The sequence below is a fragment of the Mauremys mutica genome, chromosome 9, assembly GCF_020497125.1.
Source record: "Mauremys mutica isolate MM-2020 ecotype Southern chromosome 9, ASM2049712v1, whole genome shotgun sequence".
NCBI lineage: Eukaryota > Metazoa > Chordata > Testudines > Geoemydidae > Mauremys > Mauremys mutica.
Window position 1 is genome coordinate 73,575,706 of NC_059080.1, and position 13,284 is coordinate 73,588,989.

Here is a 13,284-nt window from a genome sequence, read left to right on the forward strand (position 1 = left end):
GAGATTTCAGCTGCCCACTTGGTTTGTGAGGTTACATAACTGCACACAATAAATTGTCAGGGGTACAACTAAAACCTGTCTATAAGGCATCCATTTTTTAGGAAATATTTGGTGGCAAAGTCATAAAATATGCAAGTGCAGCCGTAATTAATCTCTATTGTGTCTATGCATTCAAGTATAAATGTTAAGTGATGTGTGTGTGTTGGAGTAAATAGGGATGCCAAGATGGCATTAAAAATGGCAGCTTTATTGCTGAATAGTCTTAATTTTGTGGGTTTACAACTCATCACTGTTCATGTTCTTTTAATGCACAGTTTTTCTTCTTTTATTTATAGTAACAGTTTGCAATAACATTTATATTTGACAATGTAATGTGATCTGAGACATGCATTCAAATTATCTCCTTGTCTTCTTACCCACTGCCATGCAGTCTTAACAGTATACTTCAGCAGGAGTGCCACCAGCTTTTTTGGCACCCTAGGCAGCGGCAGGTCCCGCCCCTGAAATGGTGTCCCCGACAGAGGTGGCGGATGGTCCCGCCCCCAAAATACTGCTGACGACCAGGGCAGCCACCGCCCCCAAATGTTAGTGCCCTAGGCGACCACCTAGGTCGCCTAATGGGTTGCGCCAGCCCTGTACTTCAGACAGAAAAGATAATCTTGCAGTTAAAGTACTGCACTGCGACTCAGGTGATCTGGGTTCAATTTCCTAGCTCTGCCGATATCCTGTGCGACCCTGGAGAAGTCACTTAATCCTTCTGTGCCTCAGTTACCCATCTGTAAAACAGTACTTCCTTTCTCCCTCTTTGTTCCTTTTGTCTATTTAGAGAGTATGCGTGAAATGCATATTAATGACTGGATGAATGCATCACAAAATATTTTGTCAACTATGATTTAGTGTGCATTCATGATACTTCAGGGTATACTAGTAAGTGAGTATATGTAGTAGTACTGTATATTTTGTAAAAATAATAAAATCTGGTTGGTACGAGACCTCACTACAGCATATGAGAAGTGGGAAGATGCTTGTGTGGATGAGAAATGTTGCAATTTAGCAAAGCATGAACTGGAGAGGGTCTGGCTGTAGTTAATTAAACCTTTAATTAGTATCAATTTTATCTGTAGCTATACTGTAAGCAACATGATTTGACCTATACAGTGAAATTTTTAAAAAAATCTCATAATGCAGCATTATGTGAAACATTTAATTGATAGTCATTGACCTACTTTTAATTCTTTGAAGACTTCATGGTTTTTCAGTACTCTGCCATTTTTCCTAATAATAATGGTAGTGTAAATGTATATAACTAAACATGATGGTTAATGAAGTGCCTGCTAAAAGTTAGGCAGTCACTAATGGTTTAACAAGTCTAATGCAGGGACGAACTATTTTGATTTGCAAGAGAATAAATGCCTGTTATTACTAAGGCTTCTGTTGCCAAAAAAATATCCACAACATTTCTCCACATGCCATTGAGTAATTCACCAAAAGTTTAAACTGTGGAAGGTTGTTTTTGGTCATACAGGTCTAAGCCATGGAGACAAGATCACAAATTGAGAGTTCTTCCTGTTTGTCTCTTCCCAACAAGCTCTCCTTTGTGGTCAACTCTGAGTCTGCTACAAACTCTGAGTCTGCTACATACTCGGTGAGATCACTAGTGGACTGGTTTTATTTTTAACATCAATGGTGCCACAAGGACTGGTTTAAAAAGCTTAGAACAAATTAATAAAGCTTACAAAAAAATAGTTACCAAAATAGATGAATGGGCCCCTTGATGTAAACAGTTGAATATCGGACAGCTGACAAGTTTAGGGCTGGCAAATATGGGAAGTAACAACTTAAAATAAAGTTCTCTATGTTGAGGAAGAACTCCATTAGTTATTACTAGGGTTTCCTCCACTGTCATATCAAAATTATCTTTTATAGTTCATTATTTTGATTTTTAAAATGTTTTTCTCCCAAAGACTATTTTAACAGCTTTTCATTATATATTTTCAGCACATCTCTGACAACCCTTCTGAAGTCTTTGTTATCATGACAATTTGATCTGTTTTAAGTACAAATCAACCCATGTACTATAAAAAACATCATAAATAATTTGTGTGAATGCTGCTGTTATACATTTAATCTCTCACATTCTGGATATGAAGATTGCAAGCATTAGGCCCTTCAGAATCCCAGCAATGAGGTGATTTTGGTGAAGCATATGGGAAACTTCCCACTGATCTCAGACTCCCTGTCTATATCAGGGGTCAGCAACCTACGGCACGCGTGCCACCTTTGGCATACGAGCCAATTTTGCCTGGCACGCGGCTGCCAGCCTGGGTCCTGGCCCCCAGCCCCGCTCAGCGTGCGGCCAGCTGAGTGAATGGAACCCCAGGCCGGCAGAGGCTGAGTGGGGCCAGTAGCCGGGACGCCAGACCGGCGGCAGGCGTGCCCCTGGCTCCCTCCTCACCGTGCCCGGGTTCTGCAGCTCCCAGGAGTGTGAGCCGCTGGGGCGCAGGGTCCTGAGCCTGCTGCGGGAGGGGCGGCACTGGCGGCTCACACTCCCAGGAGCCGCAGAGCCTGAGCGTGACGGGAGAGCTGGGGGCACTCCTGCCACCGGTCTGGGGTCCCGGCCACTGGCCCCACTCAGCCTCTGCCAGCCTGCGGTTCCATTTACTCAGCCGCCCGCATGCATCCGCTGCAGGAGCCCCCCTGTGGGGGGGCACCGGACTGCAGCCTGGGCAGGAGTGCCCCCCGGCTGCCCCCTCACCGTGCTCGGGTTCTGCGGCTCCCAGAAGTGTGAGCCGCCGCCGCCCCTCTCGCAGCTCCCCCCATCCCGCTGCCTCAGCACTCTATGTGGAGTTTTGCCTCCACGTGGAGCCAGCATCTGACCGGCATGGGCCTGGTAAGGGGAGTCCTGGGGGGCAGTCAGGGAGCAGGGGGAGTTCTGGGGGTCCTGTCGGGGGGGGAGTGGTTGGATGGGGCGTGGGAGTCCCGGGGGTCTGTCTGGGGGCAGGAGTGTGGATAAGGGTTGGGGCAGTCAGGGGACAGGTAGGAGGTAGGGTTCTAGGGGGGAAGTTAGGGTGGGGGGGGTCTCAGGAGAGGGCAGTCAGGGGACAAGGAGCAGGGAGGCTTAGGTAGGGGGTGGGGTTCTGCAGGGCAGGGGTCCCAGAAGGGGGCAGTCAGGAGACAAGGAGCGGGGGGGGGTTGGGGGTTCTGACCGGGGCAATCGAGGTGGGAAGTGGGAGGGAGTGGATGGGGGCGGGGCTAGGGCAGGGCTCTCCTCTCTTTTTTGATTGTTGAAATATGGTAACCCTAGGTGAAGGGGGAGCCGGGGGGCGCATGGGGGCTGGCGCCCGCATACATCCACTGAAACCTGCAGGAGCCCCCCTGGGGGGGGCCGGGCTGCAGCCTGGGCAAGAGGGGCGGGGGGGTGCAGCTGCTCCCCGCTAGTGGCGCCACCGCCTTTGCATGGCTGCTGCCCCCCCTGCACCACGCTGGCTCCTCCATGGCTGGGGCTCGCTGCTGCCGCAAGCGGGACACTCTGGCTCTCTGGTGCCTCCGGAAGGTGGCTCCTCCCTGCCAAGCTGCTGCAGCGGCCCAAGCCCGGCAAAGCCAGTGAGTGGACTCGGGGCAGGGGCCTCCTGGGTGGGGTGGGGAGGGGCCATGGAGGGGCTGTGCACCCACCAGGGGAGTTCAGGGGGCGGGAAGGGGGGAACCTGGTCTGGGGAGCAGCCCCTGAGCAGGCTGGCCCCTGGGGTCTATAAAGGCTCGTTGGGATTTGCCCGTCAATGAACCGATGTGTGTGTGTGTGGGGGGGGCAAGGTGGAAGTTTCGCCTAGTGGCCTAGTGCGTGCACCCCAGGTTAAGTACCACTGCACTAAACTGATAAGATCTGCATTTTAATTTAATTTTAAATGAAGCTTCTTAAACATTTTTTAAAACTTGTTTACTTTACATACAACAATAGTTTATAGACTTATAGAGAGAGACCTTCTAAAAACGTTAAAATGTATTACTGGCATACAAAACCTTAAATTAGAGTGAATAAATGAAGACTCGGCACATCACTTCTGAAAGGTTGCCGACCCCTGGTATATATTTGGGCAAGTATAAAGGAGCTGCTCTCATTTTTTAGTATTGCATATTTCTTTTACAAAACACCGCCACAATCTTTTGCGCAAACCTCATCCGAAAGATAAAACATTGCTGTGATGTTGCCAGTAGGGTCTAATGAGAATTCAGCTGGCTTCCGCACCATTTGTTAGATCTCACCAACTGGACAAACAGAGACAAGTGTGGTCAATGTTTACGTACAAACTCATCCTGAAACGATTTCATGGTTTCCTCAGACGTCTAAACCGAAACAATTTTCAGAAGAGTAACCAGAATTTTATTTAGCATAAACAAGAAATCAGTCTTGCATTGCACTACGTGAGTCCCATAGTGAAAGTTACTTGTTAGCTAACTGCCAGAAAAATGAGCAAATGTAGGAAATGCTACTTCAGACTTTCTGAGCTAACATTTTTCTCACCTGTGACAGTTACAGGCACAGGAAACTCTAGACTGGAGGAGTTTTCTTTAATGATGTTAAATGGATTCTAGTGACTCCCCTGGGTACATTAATTTTCATCCACTCCCTCAACATTTTTAATACAAACAAACCACAAAACCAAGTTTTGCTTTTTCACATGTTTTTTACTACAGTTTCCCTTCATCTTTCCTTTTCCTGGAGTGAATTCTTCTTCAATATAAAATAAAACCAGTACAACTTACTTGCTGTTGCAGGGGGAGTGGTCGTAGCTGGAGCTGTGGTTGTGGGTAACTTTTTGGCTCTGAATTTATAGTGACCAATAAAGCCATCAGCAGTTAAACTTAAATCAGACAAGAACTGAATGAGCAACTCATTTCGTTCAGATATAATGGGCCTGAAACAGAAGAAAATACTTTGGTTGTATGCCTTTAAACCAGGAAATTTTTATAACATTCATAGCACAAAATGACTAAATACTTAGCAGTGGATCTCAAAGCAGGAAAGCAGCATTATTCCCATTTTACAGACAGGGAAACCGAGGCACAGAGGTGATGAAAGTTGCCCAAAGTCACCCAGCAGGCCAATGGCACTGGCAGAAATAGAACCCAGGTCTGAGTCACAGCCCTGGGCTCTATCCACTAGGCCATAGTGCTCTGAAGAGCTACAGTATTATTTTCAGTAGGTGACAGTAATTTTCATTGTTATGGGAAACTGTTTTCAGGAGACTCACTCAAGCAAACTTTAACTGGAAATATATATATAAAAGCAGTTCAATATACCAGTCACTGATAGAAAGTTAGGCCTGATCCTGCAAAGATTTATGCACATGTTACTTTATGCACATTCCCTTCACAGTATCAGAGAGGTAGCCGTGTTAGTCTGTTAGTCTATAAGGTGCCACAGGATTCTTTGCTGCTTTTACATTCCCTTCACACTGACACTCTGCTAACAAATATTCTGCAGATATGACTTCACTGGGACTACTCTTGAGTGTAAGGTTAAGCATGTGTATAAGTGATACTGAAATAGGGGCCTTACACCCATGCAGAACCTTTGGTTTCAAGGGGGCTGCTTAGGATGGGGAGAAGAATAAATCAAGGCTAAATGCAACTCATTTTTTGGTGGTGTTTGTTCGCATTTCAGATACTCCTGCTTGGATCAGAGATAAGTTCATCACGCAGCTCTTTCTGTTTTATCATACAATTAATCATAAATCCCATATTTCTAAGACTAATCTCAAAATGAGTGTTAAATTCAGCTTTGACTTCACAGCAGCACCATGAAAAAAGAGCAATAATGACTCATGAAAAGGAGGGAAACATTTCAAAAGTCCTTGGTAACTGGCTAATATGGGAAAAAGTCTTTTTTTCAAACTCAAATGAAAAATCTACTATTCATTTTTGAAAGGATGGAGAAATTGAATTCAATATTGGATTCTGAAACTCCTGGAAAAGTAGAACAGTAAGTAAAGGAAAAGTTCAGGTATTATTGCCTTCTATGGGTTTAGCTTTTTTTCAATAATTGGGTATATACCCCCAAATCTCAGCAAAGCCAACTGAGTTTTGTTGTGGGGTTTAAATGTAATGTATACATTTAATACATATGATTGCAGATACCTCCATTAAATAGTTGCCATTTCATCAATAGTGTTTGTATAGCACCTACCACAGTGGGACCCCAATGCTGATTACCTCAGGGTACTACTGTAATTCAGTAAGAGCTTCTGTCACTATGGTTTTTGCTGCCACTGCCAGTCCTGTCATGTACTGGGTGGCAGCGGTGCGTTCGCCTTTCCCCTCTCCTACGTCTTTTGCACTTTTTGGGGACATCCGTTTGATTTTCATTAATAATTATTAATAAAGTATTTTACATACAAAAGAAGAGTCACAAGGGAAGAGTAGGAATGGGAAAGACAATAGAAACAAAAAGAAAAATATTCTTACGAGAGGAAGAAGATAAGAAATGGATTTAAAAAGTAAATCTTATAAAATTATTCTGCCTGCCTCTCTACCACTCAACAAATCTGATAGATATTTGTTTTTTCATAAGCCTTAAGTGGCTGTTCTTAATATTCCTAATTAGGTCCTTAAAATAAAACCTGTGAATATTTCCATTTTTGGCTGATATTCCACAAGTGAAATATGACTTCAGTTAATTGTGGGTTTAAGACACTCTCTCTCTCTCTCTCTCTCTGGTTATTTGGAATTCTCCATCAAAGAGCTGATTCTGGAGTTGCACAGAATTTGCTCTTTTGCCACAAAGTTGGCATAGACCAGTGGAATTATAAGAACCCTGAGTATTCACTATGTAAAAGCTATGCTCTGATTGCAAAACACTAGCAGTAAAAATAAACATCTGAGGGATATTTGACCTATCTATGCACATCACATCATCTTCTCATTTGAATTACATTAATACTGCACAGGCGATACTAGTTACTTATAACAAGATTATACTGCTGGCTAGCAGGAGAAGAATCTTTTCAACTGTATTAACTTAACTGCCTAGGGACACTGTTGCTATTGTTTGTACCAGACTTTGCTACTTACTGGGAATGCACTGTTTAAAAAAAAATTATGATTACTGAAAAAGATCCTATTAAATTGCAGGTTTCAGTATAATCTTGATTTATAGTATGGTATAGTGATTTGTAAGACATAATCAGGTGCAAGGTTATAGCGAATTGCTCACCTAGAGGGCCCTATGAGGTAGAAAGTAAAATGTCTGCAAATACATGAGGAGTGCATGGATCCAATACAAATGTACTCCTGAAGTGCATCAGTTCTGTTACAGGGGTTTTATGTTATTTGTAACAATTGGTTAATGAGCTCTGTCTTGTGTAATTATTGAAGGCAGCCTCAAAATTTAACCCCTCTTTCATAAAGCTAATATTTTCATTACTGTCCTTTGAGTCTATTCACTTCCTGCACTCTCAGTGCTCCACAGCACCTGGCTTTTCATTAGAGGAGCAGGGGACATAATACATTGTTATAAATGTGTCCATCAGAAACACCAGTTGTGACAGTTGCAGTCTATATGGTTTTATAACATATGCTAATAAGTGAATATATGAAATATAACTCTGAGGGCCTATTATAATTATGCAAAGTGTGGGTCATTAATGGTGGTTTGGAATCTTGACTCCCATTAACCAGGACAATTTTCTGCAGATGGGTGTGTTTTACCTGTAAGTCTTCCTGTATACCTGTGTGCTGGCAAGTGGGCAATGTAGTCTTGCAGTGACATGTGATCATATCACCTGAACTGGAAGCCATCTTTAACCTGGTATCTTTCCATTGAGAAGGAGGGGGTGGAAACCCAGAGAGGGACAAAGGATTCCTGCCTTATGCAAAAGATATATAAATGGGTGGAACAGAACAAAGAGGGGAGAGGAGCCATCATGAAGAATCCCCTAGCTACCACCTGAGCTGGAACAAGAGCTGTACAGGGGAAAGAATTGTGCCAGGCCTGGAAAGGGTCCAGTCTGAGGAAAAAACTTACTAAAGCATTTCTGAGGGTGAGATTATCTGTATTCAGTTTGATTAGACATAGATTTGCACCTTTTATTTTGCTTGGTGACTTACTTTGTTCTGTCTGTTACTACTTGGAACCACTTAAATCCTACTTTCCGTATTTAATAAAATGACTTTTTACTTATTAATTAACTCAGAGTATATATTAATACCTCGGGGGAGGCAAACAACTGTGTATCTCTCTCTATCAATGTTATAGAGGGCGAACAATTTATGAGTTTACCCTGTATAAGGTTTATACAGGGTAAAATGGATTTATTTGGGTTTAGACCCCATTGAGAGTTGGGCATTTGAGTGTTAAAGACAGGAACACTTCTGTTAGCTGCTTTCAGGTAAACCTGCAGCTTTGGGGCAAGTAATTCCAACCCTGGGTCTCTGTTGGAGCAGATGGGAGTGTCTGGCTCAGCAAGACAGGGTGCTGGGGTCCGAGCTGGCAGGGAAGGCAGGAGCAGAGGTAGTCTTGGCACATCAGGAGGCAGCTCCCAAGGGGGATTCTGTGATTCAACCCATCATGCCAGTATAGAGCAACCTTACAAAATTCTACTTTCCTACTGTCCGGCATGCATAAATTACTGTAATTCTGTTCTGCAGAGTCAATCCTGCATCCCTGAAGTCAATGGGAGAACTGCCTTTGACTTCAATAGGTACAGAATCAGCCCATTGTTGGCTCTTTATTTTACTGAAGCACTGATGTAATTCATGCATGCATTCTAATCTGATCTTTTGACTTGTCCTAGGTTTTTAATGCATATATTCTCTCTAGCATGAGGCCTGTGTCTTATCAGTTATTTTGCCATTTAAAATGAAGAGATGGAATACTGGAATAGCTTACCTTGAACTATGTTTTAATACACAGTAGATATATGATTAGGAAGAACCATCTAATTTTGGCCTTTGATATTACGATAAGCACCATAAAATGTACTATAAACTTGCTTATGGTAAAACCCAGAAGATATAGCATGCACTGGACTATATCACCAAATCTGAACACTGACTCAGACTGCTGTCCCAAGGGCAATCAGCAACTCTGGAGTCTGCATTCAAAATGCAAGATGTTACTGATCAGAAGCATAAGAACATAAGAATGGCCCTACTGGGTTAGACCAAAGGTTCATCTAGCCAAGTATCCTGTCTTCCAACAGTGGCCAGCCCCTGTCGTTCATTCCCAGCTGCTGGCAAACAGAGGCTAGGGACACCATTCCTGTCCATCCTGGCTAATAGCCGTTGATGGACCTATCCTCCATGAATTTATCTAGTTCTTTTTTTGAATGTTATGGTCTTGGCCTTCACAACATCCTCTGGCAAGGAGGTTGACTGTGTGTTGTGTGAAGAAATATTCTTTTTGTTTTAAATATTTTTGTTTTAAACCTGCTGCCTATTAATTTCATTTGGTGACCCCTAGGTCTTGTGTTTTGAGAAGTAGTAAACAATACTTCCTTATCTACTTTCTCTACACCAGTCATGATTTTATAGACCTCAATCATATCACCCCTTACCTGTCTCTTTTCCACGCTGAAAAGTCCCAATCTTATTAATCTCTCCTCATACGGAAGCCGTTCAATACCTGTAATCATTTTTGTTGTCCTTTTCTGAATCTTTTCCAGTTCCAATATATCTTTTTTGAGATGGGGTGATCACATCTGCACACAGTATTCAAGATGTGGGTGTACCATGGATTTATAGAGAGGCAACATGATATTTTCTGTCCTATTATCTATCCCTTTCTTAATTATTCCCAGCATTCTTTTTGCTTTTTTGACTGCCGCTGCACATTGAGTGGATGTTTTCAGTGAACTATCCACAATGATTCCTAGATCTCTTTCTTGAATGGTAACAGCTAATTTAGACCCCATCATATTATATGTATAGTTGGGATTATGCTTTCCAATGTGCATTATTTTGAATTTATCAACATTAAATTTCATCTGCCATTTTGTTGCCCAGTCACCCAGTTTTGAGAGATCCTTTTGTAGCTCTTCGCAGTCTGCCTGGGACTTAACTATCTTTAGTAATTTTGTATCATCTGCAAATTTTGCCACCTCACTGTTTACCCCTTTTTCCAGATCATTTATGAATATGTTGAATAGGACTGGTCCCAGAACAGACCCCTAGGGGACACCACTATTTACCGCTCTCCGTTCTGAGAACTGACCATTTATACCTACCCTTTGTTTCCTATCTTTTAACAAGTTACCTTCTCTTATCCCGTGGCAGCTGTTCTCAGTATACATAAAACTAGGGCTGTCAATTAATTGCAGTTAATTCACATGATTAACTAAAAAAATTAATCACTATTTAAAAAATGTATTGCGATTAATCACATAATAGAATAGCAATTGAAATTTATTAAATATTTTTGGATGTTTTTCTACATCTTTAATATTGATTTCTATTACCACACAGAATACAAAGTGCACAGTGCTCACTTTATATTTTTTATTACAAATATATGCACTGTAAAAATGAAACAAAAGAAATAGTATTTTTCAATTTGCCTCATACAAGTACTGAAGTGCAATCTCTTTATTGTGAAAGTGTAACTTACAAATGCAGATTTTTTTTTGGAGGGGTACATAACTGCGCTCAAAAACAAAACAGTAAAACCTTAGCACCTACAAGTACACTTAGTCCTACTTATTCTCCCAATCGCTTAAGACAAACAAGTTTGTTTACCTTGACGGGAGATACTGCTGCCTGCTTCTTATTTACACGGTCACCTGAAAGCGAGAACAGGCGTTCACATGGCACTTTTGTAGCTGGCGTTTCAAGGTATTTAAATGCCAGATATTCTAAACATTCATATGCCCCTTCCATGCTTCGACCACCATGCCAGAGGACATGCTTCTGTGCTGATGATGCTCGTTTAAAAAAAAAAGTGTCAATTAAATTTGTGACTATACTCCTTGGAGAGAGAACTGTATGTCTCCTGCTCTGTTTTACCCGCATTCTGCATATTTATCTTATAGCAGTCTCGGATGATGACCCAGCACATGTTCATTTTAAGAACACTTTCATAGCAGATTTGACAAAATGCAAAGAAGGTACTGATGTGAGATTACTAAAAATAGCTACAGCACTTGACCCAAGGTTTAAGAATCTGAAGTGCTGTCCAAAATCTGAGAGGGACGTGGTATGGAGCATGCTTTTAGAAGTCTTAAAAGAGCAACACTCTGATGCAGAAACTACAGAACCCAAACCACCAAAAAAGAAAATCAACCTTCTGGTGGTGGCATCTGACTCAGATGATGAAAATGAACTTGCATTGGTCCACACTGCTGTGGATCGTTATCAAGCAGAACCCATCATGAGCATGGAAGCATGTCCTCTGTAATGGTGGTTGAAGCATGAAGGGACATTCGAATCTTTAGTGCATCCGGCACATAAATATATTGCAACACCGGCTACAACAGTGCCATGTGAATGCCTGTTCTCACTTTCAGGTGACATTGTAAACAAGAAGCAGGCAGCATTATCTCCTGCAAATTATAACCAACCTTGTTTGTCTGAGTGATTGGCTGACCAAAAAGTAGGACTGAGTGGACCCGTAGGCTCTAAAGTTATATATTTTATTTTTGAATGCCTTTTTTTTGTCATCATTCTACATTTGTAAGTTCAACTTTTATGATACACGTACTGCAGTGCAATCTCTTTGTGGTGAATTGAAAAATACAGTATTTGTTTTTTTACAGTGCAAATATTTGTAATGAAAAATATAAAGTGAGCACTGTACACTCTGTATTCTGTGTTGTAATTGAAATTAATATATTTGAAAATGTAGTAAACATCCAAAAATATTTTAAAATAAATAGTATTCTATTGTTTAACAGCGTGATTAATTTTTTTAATTGCTTGACAGCCCTAATAAAAACATTTCTACACAAGCATTTGTTGAACACATCATGGACCAGACTGCCTCTTGTCTGGGATTAGGGCCACTTATTTAAGAAAATGCTTCACCATCGGAAAACCAACACATTCCATTTATTAGAAAACTTACCTTTATATAGAGATACTTTTCCTGAAACATTTTGCACTGTTCTAGCACTAGTCACTAAGGGCCCTCCAAAGCACTTAAAAATATTAATGGAGACTCACATTACCCTGTAAGGTAGATACTGTGTCACTTGATAGATAGAGAAATGAAGGGTTAAGAGGAGGACCATATTAATTTTCACTGAGGTGAACAGGAGTTGAATCAGGCCCCAAGTAACTAGGTCAAGGACACAGGAATGACCAAGGCACAAATACAAAGCAAGATTATTAACCCTCAGTCCCCTGCTCTAATTGCTACGAAGTTCTTCACATTTATTTATAGCATAAAAACATTGTCACTGAGCTATTGCAAAGCAACAATCCATTTTTGTTTTCACAAAGTTATAAGATGTAACTTGCAGGTACAGAGCAGTATCATTATGAATACCAGGGAAACTTTCTGCTGTCCAACTACAGCCAAACCTGATCCTTTTGCACCACCTGAGCAGCATGAAGGGTTTGGATCATAATGGAGAACATGGCCCAGCATGTGCAAAGCTCTTTGTTATCAACATCAGGCACTTTTTATAGTACTACTGTTTTTAGTTATGCTACAATGATGGACCTTTGACCATACAGCTGACAAAATGTCTTTAGTCTCAGAAAGTTATAAATTAAAGCCCCAAACTCTAGACATGGATCCAATCCTAGTGGTTGGAGAAAAATGAAGTTAACCAAATATGCAGGATGAAATCCTAGCTCCATTGAAATCAATGACAAAACTCCCAATCATTTCAACAGGGCCAAGATTTCACCCTTGATTCCTGGTACTGCCAGGCAACTAATGAATTGTAACTACAGTAACTGTCAGAAGACATCTTAACTCCAGAATTTTAGACACACAGGTCACTCATGTATGTGGCTGCTGCCTGGGGAAGTGAAAAATGGAGAAAAAAAGATTAGAAGAGACTTCCTTTTCACTGATCCCTGGGAGTAACAGACCTTTACTTGTAAGGAAACTTGATTTTGTTAAATTTGTCTTTTTTATTATTCTAAGTCCAAAACATTACATGTGGGGGAAAGAACATCCAACTGTTCTGTTTTCTGGAATTATTACAAATGATTAATTTTTTAATTTAGAAAGGTCATTTTCAAAATAAGTCTAGTTACTAACTGAGCTGTATTGAAGGACAATTCACAAACAAAACTGTCTTTTTGTATGGGACCACAGAAAGCCTATTCTAATGAAGGTATAGT

General features: G+C 41.5%; 1 protein-coding gene across 1 annotated transcript in view; it reads right to left on the reverse strand.

The window, feature by feature from the left end:
• PCOLCE2 (procollagen C-endopeptidase enhancer 2) overlaps nucleotides 1-13,284 on the reverse strand; it is a 42,515-nt gene that overhangs the window by 6,628 nt on the left and 22,603 nt on the right. The window contains exon 6 of the mRNA XM_045031593.1: nucleotides 4,762-4,913. Coding sequence (XP_044887528.1) covers nucleotides 4,762-4,913 — 152 coding nt within the window. The remainder of the gene's footprint in view (nucleotides 1-4,761; nucleotides 4,914-13,284) is intronic.